The sequence below is a fragment of the Microcaecilia unicolor genome, chromosome 1, assembly GCF_901765095.1.
Source record: "Microcaecilia unicolor chromosome 1, aMicUni1.1, whole genome shotgun sequence".
NCBI lineage: Eukaryota > Metazoa > Chordata > Amphibia > Gymnophiona > Siphonopidae > Microcaecilia > Microcaecilia unicolor.
In genome coordinates this window covers 399,584,180-399,608,006 of record NC_044031.1, presented here as the reverse complement: position 1 = coordinate 399,608,006, position 23,827 = coordinate 399,584,180, and the positions used below count along the sequence as shown (strand labels likewise).

At 44.9% G+C, this 23,827-nt stretch overlaps 1 protein-coding gene across 1 annotated transcript in view; it reads left to right on the top strand.

Moving 5' to 3' along the window:
- Positions 1 to 23,827, top strand: part of LOC115475454 (ran-binding protein 9) — a 208,617-nt gene that overhangs the window by 51,790 nt on the left and 133,000 nt on the right. Inside the window, exon 2 of the mRNA XM_030211186.1 lies at positions 8,513 to 8,624. Within this exon, the coding sequence (XP_030067046.1) occupies positions 8,513 to 8,624 (112 nt within the window). The remainder of the gene's footprint in view (positions 1 to 8,512; positions 8,625 to 23,827) is intronic.

Below are 23,827 nucleotides of genomic sequence, written 5' to 3'. Positions count from 1 at the left end.
TGTGTGGGTTTCTTATCTGGAGGAGCTGCCAGGGTGTGTCTGAAGCAGGGAAGATGGTGGGGATCTCTGGAGAAGAGTCCTCCTTAGCCTAGCGTTTGCTTTAAAAATAATTTTAAAAAAAATCCCATCCTTTGGAGCCTGCCCAGCAATGCAGTTGCAGGCCCGAGTTCCCTTATCTCACTGTATTTAGCCCTTCGGGAATGTGCCCTTCCATATAGCTCTAGCTCTCCTGGGCTCCCAGGTTGCTGCTATCTTTGCAGAGAGGAACAATAGGAAGTGCCCTATGTCATGATAGGGCTGGAGCAGGTCCAGCTGAATCAATATTCTGGTAGGCATCCTCACAGGCATATCGCTTCTCCTCGCTCCTCCCCACCACCCACCTTCCAAGTAGGGGAACGGTGGGGAGAACAGCCTGCAGAGCTTGTACTCTGCATGTCTACCTAAGTGTAGCCTCCCATAGTGCCCTTAAGGCCAATTTAGGCTTGGGATGCATAAAACATTTTTTTTTTTTTTTACAAAAAAAAAAAAAAAGAAGGGGAGAGCATCTAGCTTCAGCAGCACCCCTGGTTCATCTTTGTGCTCCTTCCTAGCCCTAATATGTGCCTCTGAATGGAAGGGCCCATAGATTGTTCTTAGTTGGAGTGCTGCATATTCTGCTCTGTGGAATGAGTCAGGCAGAGAGAAGTTGCCTGTTCAGAGAAAGTTAGTGCCTCAGGGATAAGGTTGTTTTAGGCAGAAAAGCTGGTGCTCCAGGCCAAATATATTCTGTGTATTAAAAAAGGAGGACGGAAGACCAAACGACAGCCGGCGTGGTTAAAAAGTGAGGTGAAGGAAGCTATAAATGCTAAAAGAAAATCCTTCAGAAAATGGAAGAAGGAACCGACTGAAAATAATAAGAAACAGCATAAGGAATGTCAAGTCAAATGCAAAGCGCTGGTAAGGAAGGCTAAGAAGGACTTCAAAAAAAAGATTGCGTTGGAGGTAAAAACACATAGTAAATTTCTTTTTAGGTATATTAAAAGCAGGAAGCTGGCAAAAGAATTGGTTGGACCGCTAGATGACCAAGGAGTAAAAGAGGCGATCAGGGAAGACAAAGCCATAGTGGAGAGAGAAAATGAATTCTTTGCATCGGTCTTCACCGAGGAAGATTTGGGTGGGATACCGGTGCCGGAAATGGTATTCGAAGCTGACGAGTGGGAGAAACTTAATGAATTCTCTGTAAACCTGGAGGATGTAATGGGGCAGTTCTACAAACTGAACAGTAGCAAATCTCCTGGACCGGATGGTATTCATCCCAGAGTATTGATAGAACTGAAAAATGAGCTTGCGGAGCTACTGTTAGAAATATGTAATTTATCTTTAAATTGAGCGTGGTACTGGAAGATCGGAGGGTGGCCAATGTAACGCCGATTTTTTTAAAAGGATCCAGAGGAAATCCGGGAAATTATAGACCGGTGAGTTTGACGTCGGTGCCAGGCAAAATGGTAGAGACTATTATTAAGAACAAAATTACAGAGCATATTCAAAAGCATGGATTAATGAGACAAAGTCAACATGGATTTAGTGAAGGGAAATCTTGCCTCACCAATCTACTACATTTCTTTGAAGGGGTGAACAAACATGTGGCTAAAGGGGAGCCAGTTGATATTGTGTATCTAGATTTTCAGTAGGCGTTTGACAAAGTACCTCATGAAAGACTCCAGAGGAAATTGGAGAGTCATGGGATAGGAGGTAGTGTTCTACTGTGGATTAAAAACTGGTTAAAAGGTAGAGAGTAGGGTTAAATGGTCAGTATTCTCAGTGGAGAAGGGTAGTTAGTGGGGTTCCCCAGGGGTCTGTGCTGGGACCGCTGCATTTTAACATATTTATAAATTACCTAGAGATGGGAGTAACTAGTGAGGTAATTAAATTTGCTGATGACACAAAATTATTCAAAGTCATTAAATCGCGGGAGGATTGTGAAAAATTACAAGAGGACCTTATGAGACTGGGAGACTAGGCGTCTAAATGGCAGATGACGTTTAATGTGAGCAAGTGCAAAGTGATGCATGTGGGAAAGAGGAACCCGAATTATAGCTACATCATGCAAGGTTCTACGTTAGGAGTCACAGACAAAGAAAAGGGATCTAGGTGTCATCGTTGATGATACGTTGAAACCTTCTGCTCAAGTGAGCTGCTGCAGCTAAGAAAGCAAATAGAATGTTAGGTATTATTAGGAAAGGAATGGAAAACAAAATGAGGATGTTATAATGCCTTTGTATCACTCCATGGTGCGACTACACCTCGAATATTGTGTTCAATTCTGGTCACCGCATCTCAAAAAAGATATAGTAGAATTAGAAAAGGTGCAGAGAAGGGCAACAAAAATGATAAAAGAGATGGGACGACTTCTCTATGAGGAAAGGGTAAAGCGGCTAGGGCTCTTCAGCTTGGAGAAAAGGCGGCCGAGGGGAGATACGATAGAGGTCTATAAAATAATGAGTGGAGTTGAACAGGTAGATGTGAAGCGTCTGTTTACGCTTTCCAAAAATGCTAGGACTAGGGGGGCATGCGATGAAGCTACAATGTAGTAAATTTAAAACGAATCGGAGAAATTTTTTCTTCACTCAACTTGTAATTAAACTCTGGAATTCATTGCCAGAGAATGTGGTAAAGGCGGTTAGCTTAGCGGAGTTTAAAAAAGGTTTGGACGGATTCCTAAAGGAAAAGTCCATAGACCATTATTAAATGGACTTGGGGAAAATCCACTATTTCTGGGGTAAGCAGTATAAAATGTTTTGTACTTTTTTGGGATCTTGCCAGGTATTTGTGACCTGGATTGGCCACTGTTGGAAACAGAATGCTGGGTTTGATGGACCTTTGGTCTTTCCCAGTATGGCAATACTTATGTACTTACCTCTGGATAGCCCTCATATGGTTCAAGAGAGCTAATCAGTATTTGATATGCTTCTCTTAGTCCAACTCCAGAGGCTTCAGAGTGGTTTACAAGTTCTGTATAAAACATGGGGGGAGGGGAGAGGAAAATTACATTGGAGGTGTAGAGTAGATAAAGGCAGAGGCCATCTACACATAGCACAAAAGGTCAGAACCTGGCACAGAAAGCAGAGAGCAGAAAGAGAATGTTATCATAAACCTAAAGAGAAGAGAGACAAACACTGAGAAATGATGTGGTCACCTAGTTGTGGTGGTTTCTAAATTACACCTGTAGAAGAGATTTTTTGCAAATGAGGGAAAAGTCTCAACTGCTACGGCTATCTTTACACATTAGTGTTCATTGTATAGCACGTGGAAAAAGTCGTCACTGACTCAAAAACCCTCGATTATTTGTTTTTTCTTTTTTTGTTTCAATTTTTAATTACAATGTCCTTTATATTAGATCATGTGAGTGTCTTTTTAAGACTTAAAAAAACAGTTCGACTTTTTCTACGTGCTATACAATGAACACTAATGTGTAAAGATAGCCGTAGCAGTTGAGACTTTTCCCTCATTTGCAAAAAATCTCTGCTACAGGTGTAATTAGATTATCTAGTAAATTAGCAGTGTATCTGGTGGTTTCTAAATTCCCAACACTGCCAAAGGCTTTGATATAATAAGATTTTTTGTCCTCACTCAGTGGTGTGCTGGTAAATGTTTAACAGGCTCTCTCCCCGGTCCCCCTCTGCGTCCCCCCCCCCCCCAAAAAAAAAAATTGCAGAGCAGAGCTGGCTATAGCCAGGGAGAGAGCCTGGGGGGGGGGGGGGGGCAATGCATTACTCCCGGAAAAAAAATTAAATGATCCCAGGTTCCAATCTAATTCATATTTAATGTGCGATAAAATGCCATAATTAAGTAAATAAATATAAACTTTTAATGTTGAGCACCTGATTCTCAAAGTGATCATATTCCAAACACTATAATGAAAAGAAAATGATTTTTTTTCTACCTTTGTTGTCTGGTGACTTTTTCTGATCATGCTGGCCCAGTATCCGATTCTGCTGCTATCTGTCCTCTTAACTCCGTTTCCAGAGCTTCCTTTCCATTTATTTCTTTCCTTTCCTCCTTTCTTCTTCATTTCTGGTCCTCCGCAGACTTGACTGTCCAGTGGATCCAGCTTCTGCCTATTTTCTTCATCCATGTGCAGTTTTTCTCCTCTCTTCCTTTTCCCTCATCTCATTTCCTTCTTCACTCTTCTCTCCCCTCCATCCATGTCCAGCATTTCTTCTCTCTCCCCTCCTCTCCTCTCCCCTGCATGCACCCATACCCAGCGACCCTCCTCTCCCCTGCCCTCCATGTACCCATACCCAGCGACTCTCCTCTCCCCTGCCCTCCATCCACCCATGTCCAGCGACCCTTTTCTCCCCCTGCCCTCCCCTCCATCCACTCATGCCCAGCGACTCTCCTCTCTCCCCTGCCCCCCTCTAGCCACCCATGCCCAGCGACTCTCCTCTCTCCCCTGCCCCCCTCCAGCCACCCATGCCCAGCGACTCCCTTCTCTCCCCTGACCCCCTTCCTCCTCCAGCCACCCATATCCAGCAACTCCCTTCTCTCCCCTGCCACCCCCTCCCGAGTTCAGCGAATTCTTCGGGGCAGGCAGTCTTGCATGCCCGCTGCCGGCGCTGACTCTCCCCCGCTGCCGGATCGCTCTTCAAAATGGCAGCCAAGACTTACAAGGGCGGCCTCCAAGACTTCAGCAGAAGTCTCACGAGGCCGCCTCTGGATGTCTTGGCGGCCATTTTTAAAGAGCGAACCGGCAGCAGGGGAGGGTCAGCGCCGGCAGCGGGCAGGCAAGACTGCCTGCTCCGAAGAATTCGATGGACAAGGCGACTCAGGTGAGGGACCGGATCCGGAGGGAGGGAGGAAGGAGAGCCGGCTCGCACTTAGTAACAACTGGCTCACAAGTCGGAACAAAATTTAACAACCGGCTCGTGCGAGCCAGCTCCAGCACACCACTGGCCTCACTTAAATTTCTGATGGATGCTGCCCATGAGTAGGAGGAAGAACTTTTCAAAAGGAGAGTGCTACAAAAAAAAAAGGCATATATAGAGTAGCCACATTCTGAGATTTTGAGATTAGATCAATATGAGAATCATTCCCTCTAGAGTGTCTAGCAGACTTCAAGGGAATAAGATGATTAGACAGGTTAAAAGGAAGACCAGTAAAGAGATCTTGTGGCAAGTACAGTACAGTCTCAATTATCCAACCTAAATGGAGCCCACTCATTGTCGGATAACTGAAAAGTCAGATGATATGGAAAATGCCACGTAAACCCCTCGAACAATGCATAAAGAAAGGCATAGAGTTCCCAATTTTCAAAAAATGTTATAAAACATAGATTTTTTTATTACTATTTTTTTTAATAAAACAAAGATTTTTAATGGCAATGCGATGATGTCAGCGGGGAGACTGTCAGATATGCTAGATGGTCAATTACTGAAGGTCGGATAGACTGTACTGTAGTAACATTTTTAAAGGATTTCTGTGATTAACAGGAAGCTGTGCTCCTTTACTAGCTTTATTTGTGGGGGAGGGGAGAGGGAATCCTATAATTCTGGGTGTTCTGAGCTCTCCCCACCAGGTATTTCCTGGAACTTGTGGTAGCTGGAGATTCTTCAGACTGACTCATCTGATCATAGCCTTCAGGTGTCTGAAGCTGAAGGATGTAGATTCCCTTTTTGGAGAGGATGTTGAGAGGGTGGTGCACCTAGGGAGATTGTTCTCATTTTGTGAAACCAAATTTAGAGGGGATATCTGCTTTCTGGGGCACCCTCCCCCCCCCCCCCCCCCCAATGGTGAGATATTTAAGCCTCATATTTCAACACTTCTTTTATTTTCTATAGTCTTTCTCTCCAGGCAGCTGTGTGCTGGGTGCAGCATCCTCTGGATGAGGCCTTAGTGACCTTCCTTTGAGGAGAGTGGTCTTAGGCATTCCTATGCTGGACTTAACAATTCCTACTGAATTAACAGCTGGAGTCTAGGATGGAGATAAATAATGATAGAAGCTCCTTTTAGATCTTCATGTTGCCTGGTTGGGATGAGTCCCATGTCAGGGCCACAGGGTGTGAGGAAGCAAAATGGCTTCTTCTGGAGGACACAGGCTTCCCAACTCAAGAGATACTGATTCATGACAGCAAAAAAAAAAAAAACAAATCTGGATTTTGGCACAGCTTTCTGAGAGCTGCTGTACTGAGTGGCACTTCCAGTTTTATTCCTGAGCTGGTGCAGTAGTTTCTTGCAAATGTTCTGCAACTTAAAGACCAAAACTCAGGGGGTAACTTGGATAATAATGGGAGGTTCCTCCTTCAGACCCCAGTCCCCCCCCCCCCCCCCCCCCAGATTGGCTATAGTTGGTCTGAGTTTGAAGATCTTAGGCAGTACCTCTTATGCAGTTTCCTCATTCCCTCCGCAAGGCAGTCCTGAGCATAAGGTGGGCTGGAGGCTCCCCTTGGGTGGCATCTGCTCACTAAATGGTCTAGCACCAACTAGGGGGACCTCCCATCTGCCTTCACTGAATGTTTGGAAGGTTAGTGTGAGATCAAGAGGTTTTGGACTTGTATTGGAATCCTGGTTCTGCCTGTTTTGGGGATTCTCAAGCGGAATGGCAGATCACCACTCAGATATTTTCCCACCTGGATACAAAGGGACCATCCCTCTCAGGATTCCTTCCACGTATGTCTCAGATGCAGCTTTCTGGATCCCTGTCTATTAATTTAGGTCCCAAGTTTATTTTAAACGAGTGTCGTAAAAGGGCCGAGTTCAGTCAGTGGTGTCTGGCAGTATAGAGTTCTGCAGGCATGGGAACCTCTATGCCCTTCTGAAAGTCGGTTTAGTCCTCCCTAGTTTTTAGGCCATAGAACACAGTAACACAGTAAATGACAGCAGATAAAGACACGAACAGTCCATCCAGGGTACTTGCCCAGGGTCACACAGAGAATGGATAGTAGGAAGGTATTCAACCCGTGGCACAAAAGTTTTCTGGCTATAATGACTACATTGTCCCAATCTTATCACTCCACTGGGAATCACCATTGCTAGTTGCTTTGTTCTTAGCCATTTGGGCGGAGCAGGAAAAATCCAGGGAGCCAAAAAACATTCAGGTCATAGTACTAGACAGAAGAGACAACAGCGGCATCTGGGGCTTGTAGAGGGGCCCAAGCTATGTAGAATCAAAGGTTCAGAGTTGACAGAATTGAAGAAAAGTGCCTAGAAAGAAGAGAAAATAAAGGAATTAACAAAGTTAAAAAAAAATCCTAAAACATGTTTCCTGACTCAGTTTTGGTTATGTGTGTAAGTTGTATTTATTTATTTCGCAGTTTATATACCGCTGTATCTCAAATTCTAGGAGGTTTACAGTCTAATATTTGTCTATCCCCTGTAGTTAGATTTTCTGGATATCCATTGTAAATATATGAGAGTTACATGCATTTTTTATGGGTATTCAGGCATGGTTCCTGTTATACTGAAGGCCTGGAGATAAGGGTGGGGGGCAAAGGAGAGGGAGTGGGGAAGAGGTCACTGAGGTTTGGGATCCATTGAGCTATAATACAGGGTTAATTACAGGATAATGGATTATAAAGAAGGAGTGGCATAACTAAAAATTGTAAGTGAAAGAACTAATTAGCCATAATTTACAGTTTATTAAATTTGATATACCAATTAACCACCAAGGCAATCACAGTGGTTTACAATATATATAAAAAGAAAAGAATGCCATTTAAAATAGGATAGGGCACACACACAAGACCAATCAACTTTTTATTTTAAAATCATACCAAAAAGAGAAACGCAGAACTAACACATGGACTTATAGCCCAACTGACATCTTTAAAGGAATGTCAAAAAGCTTGTAAAAAAACAAATACGTCTTAAGGAGCTGCTTAAAACAAGTAAAAAAAAACAAAACAAAAAAAAACCCAAAACAACCCACAATATCCAGAAGAGAACTAGGAAAAGCATTCCACAATACAGGGGGGCCCTATAAAAAAAAATGTACAGTTTATTTTAACTTCCAATCTGGAATCTCTTACTTCAAGTACTGTCAACAAATGATCTCTACCCAAATGCAAAGGCCGCAAAGGATCATCCATAGACTAACCCAACTAATATAGACTCTTAGCATAATATACTTTGGGGCACTTAGACTTGCAAAGTTCCATAAGTGACTATGTAACGGACAAAAGTCTAAGTGCTTTGAAAATGCACCTTTATGTGTGTTAAAACCAAAAGTTTGAAACTAATCTTGGAGTAGACAGGTAAACCAATGATGTACACGATATAATTGAGTTTTGTGATCACACTTTTTCACATGACCTGACAATCAAATTTCAGCATTACCTTGGCATCTCTTGTTGGCATTGCTGCCTTGAGTGTTGTGATGGCCTAGCGAAAAGATTCTGAAACTCAGTATATATATCTTAGTAATTTGTTATGAGGGTTGTTCCATGAGTAAACAAGGAACTGAAAGCAGAAAAACGTGTCTACAAATAAGAGCTTTTTATTGAACTTAGCATTACATTTTGGTTTTGCTATTTTACAGGGCACGGTAAAACTCCCAAAGATGCGGCGTCCGTGCGGGCTACCCATCCTATCCCTGCGGCTTGTGGAATTTACTACTTTGAAGTTAAAATTGTTAGTAAAGGTAGAGATGGGTAAGTATTGTGGCATTATGGTGTGTGTTTATTCAGTGCTGTGTTAAAAGTTTGGTGATTGAGTTAGAAACAAAGTAAAGAGCCACCATGAATATGTGTGGGTGTTTTTTTTTTTTTTTAACATGCTAAGAAATAACTGTGTTTTTTTTTTTTTTTTTTTTTGATGGATGGTTTATCTGCTGATTAGTGAAGATCATAGTAACATAGTAGATGACAGCAGAAAAAGACCTGCACGGTCCATCCAGTCTGCCCAACAAGATAAACTCATATGTGCTACTTTTTGTTTATACCCTACGTTGATTTGTACCTGTCCTCTTCAGGGCACAGACCGTATAAGTCTGCCCCGCCTCCCACCACTGGCTCTGGCACAGACCGTATAAGTCTGCCCAGCACTATCCCCACCTCCCAACCACCAGTCCCGCCTCCCACCACCAGCTGTGGCACAGACTGTATAAGTCTGCCCAGTACTATCCCCGCCTCCCACCACCGGCTCTGGCACAGATCGTATAAGTCTGCCCAGCACCTTCCCCGCCTCCCAACCACCAGTCCCACCTCCCACCAGCGGCTCTGGCACAGACCGTATAAGTCTGCTTAGCACTATCCCCGCCTCCCAACCACCAGCCCCGCCTCCCACCACCGGCTCTGCCACCCAATCTCAGCTAAGCTCCTCGGATAAGGCTGTGGCTTCTATCGCAGCATTGAGTAAAAGAGAGCAGACTGTTTAGACACCAACCTAACTCGTGATCATTGTAAAAGAAGCTGTTTTTAGTTTTCACTGATCTTGCAGTTAATGGCTCCAGACTTGAGCAAGCAGTTCATTCCCAGTAATAGCAGCATCTTCTCATTATTTCCAAAAAGTACCTCACTCCTTTTGTCCCATGTTGTTAGCCTCCCAGCATGCTCTGTTGGTGTGGGTGAATTGTAAGTGTTTGTTTCAGGTACCTCTTCAGAACAAGAAGCGTTAAAAGTTGAGAGCAGCAGCACAAAATCATTTTTGGTGCCTCAAGACTGGTCCATCGACTTCAGCATCAAGGGCATCAGTGCCTGTGGCCACTGCAGATGCATTGGCCTCAAGGCGATCTCCACTTACTTCAACATCTAGTGTCAGTGGGACATGCTTTGATGTTGTGTAATGCGCAGAGGCCAAGAAGCATCGGTTCTCATTGGAACACAGTGCCAGGAGCGCTGGGGCATCAACATCATCAATACCCAAGAAGCGTTAGTGCCAAGAGCTTTTGACAAAAGTTCCTCATGAGAGATTCCTGAGAAAATTAAAGAGTCATGGGATAGGAGGCAATGTTCTGTTGTGGATTAGGAATTGGTTATTGGACAGAAAACAGAGGGTAGGGTTAAATGGCTATTTCTCTCAATGGAGGAGAGTGGATAGTGGAATGCTGCCGGGATCTGTACTAGTGCTATATAACACATTTATAAATGATCTGGAACAATGAGGGAGGTGATTAAATTTGCAAGTAACACAAAACTATTCAAGGTTGTTAAAACGCACGCGGTTTGTGAAAAATTGTAGGAAGACCTTAGGAACTTGGAAGACTGGGCATCCAAATGGCAGATGAAATTTAATGTGGACAAATGCAAAGTGAGGCACATTGGTAAGAACAATCCAAATCATAGTTATCTGATGTTAGGGTCCACCTTGGGGTGGGGAGGGTCAGCACCGAAGAAAAAGATCTAAGTGGTGGTGTACACAATACATTGAAATCTTCCGCCCAGTGTGTGTGGCGGTGGCAGCCAAAAAAGCAAACAGGATGCAAGGAATTATTAGAAAAGGGATGGTAAATATGACCCAAGAATACTATTGATACCTCTGTATCCACTCCATGGAGCTGGGACCCCACTTCCGATATAGCACTGGCAACTCAGCAAGCTGTCCCCACACCAGCTCCAGTCTTACTAATGCCTGCCCTCAATGACCAGTTCCAGGCCATGCTTTGTGCCAGCCACAGCATTCTGTCACTTAAACTTCGAGGTCTGTGACACCCCTGTGGAGCAGTCTCTGACCCCCACCCATGCCTCCCTGTGCATGGCACCGCTCGACATTGGGGGAGGAAGCTCCCTCCAGGTTGAGACATGAGCAGGCACCTTGGTTCCTGACCCTGAGGCTTGGTTATATAGCCAGTCAGCTGAGACAAGGGCAGTCTCATCAAGACTGTGTGCTCAGCTTGACACAGACTGCTCATGGGAATCTGAGGAAGAACTAGACTACCTTTCAGAGGAGGGGTCTTGTAGCATACTCTCAGATCCCCCTCCACCTGATGAGAGGAGGAAGTCTCCACCTGAGCCCTTCTTTTTATTAAGAAAATGGTGGAAGCCATTCCCTTTTAAGTTAGAAGTAGAAGACAAACCTAGGGCTGTTATTTCAGATCCTAGGGTTTGATTCCCACCCGAACATGCTGTAACAGTTCTGCTGTACAAGATTCTCTGGGATGCACAGATAAAGAACTGGGAGACTCACCTTTCTCTGCAGTTAGCACCAAAGAAGGTGGATTCCATGTATTGGATTCAGAAAGTTCCCGGATTCGAGAAGGCCCAGTTGCGGTCAAATCCGTTCTCAAAAGAGCTAGAAGTTTGTCTACTGCCTCGGCGCCCCCAGGCAGAGAGGATCAGACTCTAGATTCCTTTGGGAAGAAAATTTATCAAGCTTTGATGCTAGTTTTCTGCATCCAGGACTACCATCTCTACATGAGCATCTACTTGCAGTCTTTGGTCTGCAGTGTACTAGACTTCACAGACACTCTCCCACAGGAGCAGGCTGTGAGCTTTGCCACCTGGCCAAGAAGCAAGAGGAGTGTCAGAAATATTTGGCCAGCGGTACATTTGATACTTTTGACATTGTGTCCTTATTCTCCACTTTAGGTGTGGGGATGCACACTCTCATGGCTGTGTGTCTCTGAACTTGAATCTGCGGTTCAGGAGAGGCTAGTGGACGTACCTTGGTGGGGAGACCATCTTTCGGGGACAAGGTGGAAGAGTTTGCTGACCTCATAAAATATACCTCACCATCCAGTCCCTTTCCTGGCGGCCTCCTCTACTAGGAGATTTTCTGGTAGGCCTTGAAGAAGTGCTTATTATACACTCAAAGAAGTAGGTTTACTTCTTCAGCCCGTCTCCAGTAGCAGCTCAAGACCCAACATCCTCGGGCCTGCCAGCTCCATCCACAGAAGTCTCAGCTTGCTCCCCAGCCAATAGCGAGGGCAAGCTTTTAACTGGCTTCAGAGGAGCATAGCCACAGTCAAAGTATCTGTTCTGGATGACCTACAAGTTAGAGGGAGGCTGAAATTTTATCAAGAAAGGTGGCACCTTATAACCTCTGACTGGTGGGTACTCCAAATAGTCCGAGCTGGATGTGCTGTCAATTAGCAACAAATACCACCAAATTGCCCAGCACAAGCATCTCTTCTCACTGCTAATCTCGAGCAGGTACTTGTAAAGGAACTCTCTGCTCTTCTCCAGGCTCGCACAGCCAAGCTTGTTCCACCAGGACAGGAGGGGCAGGGATTGTAATTCCTCATCACCAAGAAAACAGGAGGATTTCGCCCCATCCTAGACCTAAGGGTTCCGAACAAATATTTTAGTCAAAGAGAAGTTCAGGATGGTTTCTATGGGCACCCTTCTCCCCATGATTCAGAAAAATGATTGGCTATGCTCTGTGGACTTAGATGCATATACCCACATCCAAATACTTACCAGTCACTGGAAGTATCTCAGATTTATAATAGAGAAGTACCACATTCTGCCATTTGGCCTCGCGTCTGCGCCCACCGTGTTCTGCCATTTGGCTTTGCGTTTGCGCCCAACGTCTTCATCAAATGTCTTGCAGTAGTCACAGCATCAGGTAGACGGAGTGCATGTGTTTCTCTACTTGGATGAGTGGTGGGCAAGAGCATGTCTTAGGAAGGTGGTCAAGAATCAGTGCAGAGGACTGTCAGGGTGTTGGAGCTGCTAGGGTTTGTAATCAACTACCCAAAGTCTCATCTCCAACCCGTTCAACAATTGGGCCTTGCTAAACACAGTGCAGGCTCGGGCCTTCCTTCCTGAGAATTGAGCGACTTCTCTAATGTCAATCCCCAGCCAGGTTTGCAGCAGCCAGCAGGTATAAGCTCTGCATCTGTTAAGATTGCTAGGCCACATGGCCTCAACAGTGCATGTCACCCCCTTGGCACATCTCCATTTCAGGAGAGCTTAGTGGACCCTAGCTTCTCAGTGGCATCAGGCCACTGGAACTCTAGACAGTGTCATCCAGGTCACACCACAGCTCAAGCGGTTGCTCTGCTGGTGGCTAATTCGGTCCAGTTTGGTCCGGGGATACCGTTCCAAATTCCACTGTCCTGAAAAATTGAAACTACGGATGCATCCAACTTGTGCTCATTTGGGGCTCATGTAGATTGGCTTCACACTTGGGGGACTTGGTCCTCTCAGGAGCAGTATCTTCACATCAATCTCCTGGAACTCCGAACAATATGGAACGCTCTAAAGGCTTTCAGAGATCAGCTGATAAATCAGATTATTCTAATTCAAATAGATAATCAGGTTGCAATATATTATATAAACAAGCAGGGGGGTACGGGCTCATACCGCTTGTGTCAGGAAGCAGTTTGGGTGTGGCTGTGGGCTCTAACTTACAACGTGGTGCGCAGCCACATATCTAGCAGGAAAAGACAGTTGTCTGACGGATAGGCTGAGCAGGGTCATGCAACCAAACAAGTTGTTTAGCATGTGAGATCTTCTGAGTGTGGGGCACCCTCTCAGTGGATCTCTTTGTCACTCATCTAAACAGCAATGTCCCTCAGTACTGCTCCAGGCTCAAGTCACACGAGACTAGCATCAGTTGCCTTCCACCAGCATTGGGGTGAGGGTCTACTGTATGATTATCCTCCTATTCCTTTAGTAGGGAAGACTTTGTTGAAACTTGAGCAAGATCAGGGAAACATGATCTTAATAGCACCATACTGGCCGAGGCAGATCTGGCTGTTTCTACTGGAGTTGTCCTTTGAAGATCCACAGAGATTGGACTGTTTTCCCAACCCTCATAACGCAGAATGAGGGGTCCCTTTTGCATCCCAACCTCAACACCCTGGCCATCATGGCCTGGATGTTGAGAGCATAGAATTTGCCTCCTTGCACGTGCCTGAGGGTGTGTATGGAGTTTTGCTGGCTTAGAGTAAAGATTCCATTAAGAGGTATTATTTTTTAAAATGAAGAATGTTTTCCATTTGGTGTGCGGGAAAGGACCAAGATCATAGTTGTCCTACACAAAAATTGCTTGAGTACCTCCTACACCTCTCTGAGTGTGGTTTAAAAAACAACTCTGTAAGGGTTCACCTTTCTGCAGTTAGTGCTTATACTCGGGTGGAGGACAAGTCCATCTCTGTATAACCTCTAGTTTGCTTTATGAGAGGTTTGATGTTGACAAAGACCCCCCTGTCAAACCTCCCACAGTGTCTTGGAATCTCAATGTCGTCCTCACCCAGCTGATGAAAGCTCCTTTTGAGCTACTAAACTCCTATCAGCTGAAGTACCTGACCTGGCAGGTCCTGTTTTTGGTGGTGGTCACTTGAACTTCAGGCCTAGTAGCTGATCCATCTTATACTAAATTTTGTGATAACAGGGTAGTTCTGCACACGCTTCCTAAGTTTTTTCTCAAGGTAGTGTTGGAATTCCATCTTAATCAGTCAATCATTCTGCCAACATTCTTCCCCATGTCCATCCTGGTGAAAGTGCACTTTCATACCTTAGAAGTCTTCTGTCTGGAGTGGACTAAAGCCCATAGACTGTCCACCCATCTTTTTCTTTCCTTTGATCCAAACAAGATGGGAACAGCTGTCGGTAAGCGCACTTTATCCAACTAGCTAGTAGATTACATCTCTTCACTTATGCCTAGCCTAGGCTGGGCTGACTGGAGGGTCATGTCGCAGTTCATAAAATCAAGAGTCATGGCTGTGTCAATAGCCCATTTGAGGTCGGCCTCCATTGAGGAGATTTGCAAGGCTGCAATGTGGTCTTCAGTTCACACATTTGTATCTCTACTACCTTGAGCAAAATACCCGATGCAGTTTGGTCAGACAGTCCTGCAGATTTTGTTTGGTGTCTAGAATCCAACTTCACCCTCCTTGGACCCATTATATTCAGTTCCAGGCTGCACTTCCATACCATTTTTCAATTTGCTTTGAGGTTAATTGGTTCAGAATAGTCTCGCCATTGCGAGTCTCTATTCTCCTACTACTGTTGTTTTTGGTGAGCCTGGTAGCTTGTCCTCAGAGAAAGCAGAGTTAAATACTTGTCCTGCTGTCCTTGGAGAACACCTGATACAAGTATCCTTATAATCCACAATTGTCCCAGCTTCCCTAGGATTTTAATTCTTTTCAAGCTATTATATGTTACTTGTCTCACGCACATCAGGCAGGAAGGCACTCATGCATACATGGTGGTATCATTGCCAAAAGCCTCTTAAAAGTTGCAGAGCACTGGGTAGCATCCGGCACCAGGCTCTATTGTGGATGACATCACCCAGGTGTAAGGATACCTGTCCTGCTGTTCTCTGAGGACACCTGCTGCAGTTAAGTAACTTCACTTTTTCGCTCGGTGTATAGTTAAGCTCTAGAACTCATTGTCTGAGGATGTGGTAAAAAGTTAGTGTATCACGTTTTAAAAAAGGTTTGAATGGTTTCTTAGAGGAAAAGTCCATAACATGCTTTTAAGGTAGATATTGGAGAAAGCCATTACTTATCCCTGGGGTCAGTAGTATGGAATCTTGCTGCTATTTGGGATTCTTCCAGATACTTGTGACCTGGATTGGCCACTGTTGGAAGCAGTGCTTGATAGAATCTTCAGTCTGACCTAGTATGGCAATTCTTATATTATTATATAAAGTAACAGGACAAAGGTTGGTAAGAAAGAAGGAGGAGGCTTGAAATGAAATACTATAAGGAAGGCTGAGATAGCAATGCAAAGAGGAGATCTAGAACTGCAACAGAATGAGATAAATGGACAAGCCAAGATATCAGCTGAAGAGGAAGAAAGGCAGGAGATTGAGATCGGAGGTTGAAGTAATTAACAATATGGAAATAAATAGGCAGGGTCCCAGGAAAGGTGAAGATTACCTAAGTTGAATTTAAGAGGAAAAGTATAAGTAAGATGAATAAGGACATTGTTCCTTATACACGCTATCTATTGTTATCACAGAAATTAATCAAATACAATAATCTGAAGCATAAATTTTTACCAAAAGAATTCTACTGACAAGGATGCAGAAACAGAGGAAGAGGAGAAAGCTTAACAAGTCTTTGGGGGAAAAATACACTGAAGTAAAAATAAAAGCATTGCAAGCAGATGGGTGTCTGATAGATGGCTATCTAAAAGAATCAAGGTTACCAAAGGTAATGAGAGAGATCCAAAATATCAAACTGAAATATGCATTAATGGAGGAACAACTTAACTTCATATGTGCTATTAATAAAAGTAGCAGCTGAAGCCCAAAAACTGCAGAGAGGAAGAAAACAGAAAAGAGATGTCAAAACAGGTGTGCAGGGAATTGGAAAATAGCATAAGTTGAGTGAAAATGCTACAAAATTAAAGCTGAAGCGGAAACATTTTGGAGAAACTTATATAAGGACCTTATAGAGTATAATCAAGAAGCAAATGGCTGCTGTATATGGGAGAATTTGGAAAAGGCAAACACCAAAGTTATGGAATGGTCTTAACTAACAGCAAATGAGTTGGAAAACAGGTTTAAAAGAGCCCCGAAATGGATAATCTCGGCCTAGATAGAATGGTCAGTTTTATTTATTTATTTGTTTGTTTGTTTGTTACATTTGTATCCCACATTTTCCCACCTATTTGTAGGCTCAATGTGGCTTACATAGTACCGGAGAGGCGTTTACAGACTCCATTGTGAACAAATACAAAGTGATGTTGTGTCACATTAGGGCATCGTATAACGGAAGAGTTGTGTTATGTCCATTACGTACTTTAGTTTTGTTGTGTTGCAGAGATCAGGCATTTATGTTGGATTGGCAGGGTATGCCTTTTTAAACAGGTTAGTTTTTAGTGTTTTCCGGAAGTTTAGGTGATCATACCTAGTTTTCAAGGCTTTTGGTAATGCGTTCCACAGTTGTGTACTTTATGTAGGAAAAACTGGATGCATGGGTTGATTTGTATTTGAGTCCTTTGCAGCTTGGATAGTGCAGATTTAGGTGCGTTCGTGTTGATTCGAATGTGTTTCTAGTTGGTAGGTCGATCAAGTCTGTCATGTATCCCGGGGCTTCACCGTAGATAATTTTGTGAACCAGAGTGCAGATTTGAAAGCAATGTGTTCTTTGATTGGGAGCCAGTGTAGTGTTTTGTGGAGGGGTTTTGAGCTTTCAAATCGCGTTTTTCCAAAGATAAGCCTAGCTGCCGTGTTTTGAGCGGTCTGAAGTTTCTTTAAGGTTTGTTCTTTACATCCCGCATAAATTCTATTGCAGTAGTCTACATGGCTTAGTACCATTGATTGTACCAGGTTGCGAAATGTTTCCCTCAGGAAGAATTGCTTCACGTGTTTGAGCTTCCACATTGAGTGGAACATTTTCTTTGTCGTGGATGTCATTTGGCTCTCTAGTGTTAAGTTGCGGTCCATTGTAACACCAAGGATTTTCAGGCTGCCTGAGATAGGGAGGGTGTAATCTGGGGTGTTGATGATTGTGGGGTTGTCCGCGCTGTGTTGGGATGAGAGGATGAGACACTGTGTTTTTTCTTTATTGGGTTTTAGTTGAAATGCATTAGCCCAAGAGTCCATGATGTTCAAGCTCATCTTGATTTCGTTGGTGATTTTTGTCAGGTTAGATTTATAAGGAATGTATATTGTGACATCGTCTGCATAGATGAAAGAGTTAAAGCCTTGGTTTGATAAGGCCTTGGCTAGTGGGGGTCATCATTAGGTTGAAGAGGATCGGTGATAGCAGTGATCCTTGTGGTACTCCACAGTCTGCTTTCCACGGTGATGATATGTTTGAATTTGATTTTACTTGATATGTTCTTGTGGTTAGGAAACCCTTGATCCAGTTAAGTATGTTTCCACCAATCCCTAATTTATCTAGTAATCTTATTAATATATTATGGTGTACCATGTCGAATGCACTAGACATATCGAATTGGAGGAGGATGTTTTTGCCTATTGCTATTTCCTGCTTGAATTTGGCTAAAAGAGTGAGTAGTACTGTTTCTGTGCTGTGGAGGGGGTGGAAACCTGACTGTGATTCGTGTAATATAATATTGAGAATGTGTTTATATAATCTGTAAGTTGTTTGGCTTACCATGCTTTCCATCAGTTTGACTAACAACGGGATGGATGCTACTGGACGGTAGTTAGTGATTTCATTTGTTTTTTTCTTGGTGTCTTTTGGTATCGGGGTGAGTAGGATGTTGCCATTTTCCTTAGGGAAGAGACCTTGCTGAAGCATGTAATTTAGGTGGGATGTGAGGTCTGCAATGAAGCGGTCAGGGGCGGATTTCATTAGGTAGTTGGGACAGGTATCTAGTTTGCAGTGAGTGTTGGAGAACCTGCCGATCGCCTGTGTAACTGTATCGACGGTAAGGAGGTTGAAGTTTAACCAGGTTCGGTCTGCCGGGTATTCTCCAGTGGTTGGGTCCAGCTCATTAAGGAAGTTTTCGATGTCAGTGTTGTCATGGGGTAGCGTGTTGCGTAGGTTTACAATTTTTTCATTGACATACTTAGCAAGTTTATCTGCAGATGGGATGTCTGTATTCGTTGTAGTGACCACGTTGGTGTCACGAGTTGGTATAATTTCTTCATGTCTTTGTAATCTGTCCCTATTTTAGTTTTATAGTATGATCTTTTGGTCTCTCTTATTGCATAATTGTATTTTCTTTGTGATTGTTTCCATGTGTTGAGTGTGTGTTCGTCTTTTGGTTTTTTTTTTTCCATGCTCATTCATGTTTCCTGGTTTGTGTTTTTAGCTTTTTCAGTTCATCGTTGAACCATGGTATTGAGTTATGTTTTCGTGAGGTTCTTGTTCGTAAGGGTGCTATTTCATCTAGTATGCATTTGCATTTTTTATCTCATTCCATGAGGAAGTTTATGGAGTCTGTTTGTGCTGTCCATTCATTGTTGTATAAGTTGCCAGAATGTTTTCGTGTCTGCTTGATCTGTTGTGCTGTAGGATGTGTGTTCTTGTATTTGGTGTAATCCCTCAGTTGACGTTATTCCACCATAAGCTATTATGGAACTCTTTACCTATTATTATTAGAAGAGTGAATAGCTACGTTTAACTTCAGGAGGAGCCTAAAAACATTTCTCTTCCCAAAGACTGTTTAATAACTATCCATATTGACCTCTGTTTCCTCTTACCATCCATAAGACTAACCAATGATGTTCTTTGTCATGCATACACTCTGACTGTCTCTTTTTTTTTTTTTTTGTCTCACCTAGAATGTAAACCGCACTGAACCCTGGTAAGGGGATATTAGTGGTATACAAGAATTGATTTAAATTTGAAAAACCTGGCAGATTGCATAAATCGGTTGGTCAGGTAGCCAGACTTAACTCTCCAGTTCTTTAAACAAGAAGGATATTTTTTTCCAAAGGGAGATCCAAGTAGTGTTTCTAGAAATTACAGCCCTATAACTTGCCTACTTAGTCTATGGCAGGGATGGGCAACCTCGGTCCTCAAGGGCCACAATCCAGTCAGGTTTTCAGGATTTCCCAGTAAATATAGAAACATGACGGCAGATAAAAGTCATATGACCCATCCAGTCTGCCCATCCTCTGTAACCCCAAATTCTACCTGTTCCTAAGCGATCCCACATGCTTATTCCATGCCTTTTTAAATTCTGGAACAGTCCTCGACTCCACCACCTCCACCGGGAGGCCATTCCACACCTCCACCACCCTTTCTGTGAAATAATACTTCCTTAGGTTACTCCTAAGCCTATTCCCTCTTAACTTTGTCATATGCCTCCTCATTCCAGAGCTCTCCTTAATTTGGAAAAGGCTCTCTTCTTGTACATAAATGCGCTTGAGATATTTAAACGTTTCTATCATGTCTCCTCTCTCCTGCCTCTCTTCCAGCGTATACATGTTGAGGTTCATAAGCCTGTCCCCATATTTTTTTGCATTCAAGACCACTTACTAATTTCGTAGCCGCCCTCTGGACCGACTCCATCCTGTTTATATCTTTCCGTAGGTGCGGTCTCCAGAACTACACGCAGTACTCCAAATGGGACCTCACCAGAGACTTATACAACGGCACTATCACCTCCTTTTTCCTGCTGGTCATGCCTCTCTTTATGCACCCAAGCATCCTGGCTTTGGCCGTCACTTTTTCTACCGGTTTGAAAGCTTTAAGGTCATCAGACACAATCACCCCCAAGTCCCACTCTTCCTTCGCACACTGAAGCACTTCACCCCCTATACTGTACTGTTCCCTCGGATTTTTGCGACCCAAGTGCATGACCCTGCATTGTTTGGGATTAAACCTTAGTTGCCAAATATCAGTCCATTTCTCTAGCTTTGCTAGGTCCTTCCTCATGTCACACCATCCAGGGTGTCCGCCCTATTGCAAAGTTTAGTATCATCCGCAAAGAGGCAAATCTTACCAGACAGCCCCTCCACAATATCACACACAAAGACATTTAAAAAGAGCTTGTCCTAGGACCGATCCCTGCGGTACTCCACTGGCGACATCCTTATACATGAGATCTGTTTCCTTACGATGGAGGCAGTGCATGCAGATGGATCTCATGTATATTGATTGGGGATATCTGAAAACCCATCCCGGTTGCGGCCCTTAAGGACTGAGAGTGTCTACTCGGTCTGCGATTTTAAACTATTCACTGCAGTAGATGCTGATTAGAATATACAGTCGTATAGGCTCCAATAACATGGGCAGTAGAGCAGAAGGGCAAGAAGAAAGGTGCATATGAAACCAAAGACCAGTTAATTCTTAGTAAAACCATCAAGAAAACTTGGTGTAGCTTGGATTGACTATAAGAAAACTTTTGATAGCATACCATATTCCTGTGTAACAAATTGCCTCAAAATGTACAAAATAAACCCTGGATTAATCGAATTCATAGAGTTCACCATGAAAATGTGGCAAACCACAGACTTATCTGAGGTAAGAAAATAGGCAGTTTGTCATTCCTATCAACAAGATGAGCAAGGTATATTTCAGTGATACTCCCTATTCCCACTTTTGTTTTAACTCTTTGAGAAGCTTTTCACTACATTGAAGTTGTTTGCTAATCGATGGTCACTGGAATTGCAGAGCTTCAAGTCATCTAAAAAATAGTAAGTGCGATATAACCTCTGGATGATTACCAGCTTTAGGATTAAAATTAAACCCATAGCACAGGTGACATCAAGATGTCCTTTGCTTTAGTTCATTTGTGCAAGCCAACCTTCCTTAGAAGAAAACTGAACAAAATTGAAAAACATCCCTCTCACTGATTACCGTGAGTTAAAAGAACTTGAAAAGGAAGGTGTATCTCTATAAATATCTAAGAGTGGTGGAAGGAACAACAATCATGCATAAATCATTGAGAGAAGAAAAGTAAAGAACATTACAGAAGTCTAAAATTGATATTAGCATCATGGAATAAGATGCAAGCGATTTAGTCAGCTGGCAATTCGTGCTTTGGAATTGTAGACGGGCTAAGATCTGAATATATGAACAAGAGATCACTTACAAGTAAATTTCATAGAAAATTATTATACCTATCCTAGGTCTCCGGGCTTAATTAACAGTATCATCAGATCCAAATATATAAAATATGTTGAAATAGGAAAGTAAATGTCATTCTCTGAGGACAAGCAGGCTGCTTGTTCTCACTGATGGGTTGACGTCCACGGCAGCCCCTCCAATCGGAAACTTCACTAGCAAAGGCCTTTGCTAGTCCTCGCGCGCCCATGCGCACCGCGCATGCGCGGCCGTCTTCCCGCCCGAACCGGCTCGTGTTCGTCAGTCTTCTTTTGTCCACGCTCGGTTCGGTCGTGTTTACGCCGTTCGCGCCCCTTAAGTTGACCCTCGCGCGTCTTTTTGACTTTTCGCTACTTAAAAAAAAAAAGGATTTCGGAAGAAGGCCTTTCGGTCTTTTTCCCCTTCCTGTATTTCCAGTTTTTGCCCCGTTAAGTTTTCTTTCATTTTCGGGGTAGGTCCTTTTGAGGCCTCGGGTCGAATTTTTTCTCCCCCTCTTTTTGGTGCCTTACCGCAATTACGAGTTTTGATTTCGCCGGCGTGATTTTTCCACCCATGTCATCGAAGTCTCCCAGCGGCTTCAAGAAGTGCACCCAGTGCGCCCGGGTAATCTCGCTCACTGACAGGCACGCGTCGTGTCTTCAGTGTCTGGCGGCTGGGCACCGCCCGCAGGCCTGTAGTCTTTGCGACCTTTTACAGAAAAGGACTGAGGTAGCGAGATTGGCCCAGTGGAACGTTTTGTTCTCGGGCTCTTCGTCGGCATCGGCACCGGGAGTATCGAGTGCGTCGACAGCGTCAAGACCTCCGCCCTCGGCCGCGAGTGCATCGAGGCATCGACCCTCTGCGTCGTCGGGGCCGAGACATCGGAAGGCGGCGTCGGTGGTACCGGGACCTCCACTAGTGCTGATGTCGTCGGACGGTGGTGCTTCGACTGGAGTGCAGGTGAGGGCTGTCCATTCCCCTGCTGGTGGCGGTGAGCCTTCGGGTGGGTCTCCCCCTACCCTGAGGGCTCCTGCGGTACAGCCCCCCCGAGACCGACCTTCTTCGGCCTCGGCCCCGAGGAAGCGACGGTTGGATTCTACGTCCTCCTCGTCGGTACCGGGAAGCTCCGGTGACATGCTTCGTTTGAAAAAGTCAAAGAAGCATCGACACCGGTCTCCTTCCCACGTCGGTACCGAGAGCTCTGGGTCGCCGAGGGAGTCGGCACCCAGTAGGCATCGGCACCGGGAGGACCGCTCACCCTCTGTTCAGGAGGTGTCGATGCGCTCCACCTTGGACAGCCCGGAACAGCCTCCACGCCCGGAACAGACTCTGACATCGACACCTGCATCGGCTTCCATGTCTTTCTCCACAGCCGCTCTCACGAGAGTCTCCGGGACGTTCTCCCAGAGATCCTGGGAGAGCTGTTGCGCCCTTCCCCTCCGGTACCGGGGGTGCTCGCGCCACTGGTACCGTCGAGTGAGGCGCCGGCTGGCCCTTTGCCCGGGGTGAGGTCTCCGACATCAGTGCCGCTTGCGGTACCGACTGCGGTCGCCTCCCAGGAAGGCTCCACGACGACGTCGGCGGAGGGAGCTTCGCCGGTGCGGGCGAGGGAGTCTACCTGTCGACGCTCCCACCGTGGCCGTGGTTCCACGGAGTCGAGCCGGGCACGGCTTCAGACACAGGTCCGTGAACTTGTGTCTGATACCGATGGTGAGGCCTCGTGGGAGGAGGAGGAGGAGGACATCAGATATTTCTCTGACGAGGAGTCTGATGGCCTTCCTTCTGATCCCACTCCCTCCCCTGAAAGGCAGCTTTCTCCTCCCGAGAGTCTGTCTTTTGCGGCCTTTGTCCGGGAGATGTCTATGGCCATCCCCTTCCCGGTGGTCGTGGAGGACGAGCCCAGGGCTGAAATGTTTGAGCTCCTGGACTATCCTTCTCCACCTAAGGAAGCGTCCACAGTACCCATGCATCATGTCCTAAAGAAGACATTGCTGGCAAACTGGACCAAGCCTTTAACTAATCCCCACATTCCCAAGAAGATCGAGTCCCAGTACCGGATCCAGAGTTGATGCGCACTCAGTTGCCTCACGACTCTGGAGTTGTGGATTTGGCCCTAAAGAAGGCTAAGAGTTCTAGGGAGCATGCTTCGGCGCCCCCGGGCAAAGACTCTAGAACCTTAGACTCCTTTGGGAGGAAGGCCTACCATTCCTCTATGCTTGTGGCCAAAATTCAGTCTTACTAGCTCTACACGAGCATACACATGCGGAACAATGTGCGGCAGTTGGCGGGCTTGGTGGACAAGCTCCCTCCTGAGCAAGCCAAGCCATTTCAGGAGGTGGTCAGGCAGCTGAAGGCGTGCAGAAAATTCCTGGCCAGAGGGGTGTATGACACCTTTGATGTTGCGTCCAGGGCCGCTGCTCAAGGTGTGGTGATGCGCAGACTCTCATGGCTGCGTGCCTCCGACCTGGAGAATAGAATCCAGTAGCGGATTGCGGACTCGCCTTGCCGTGC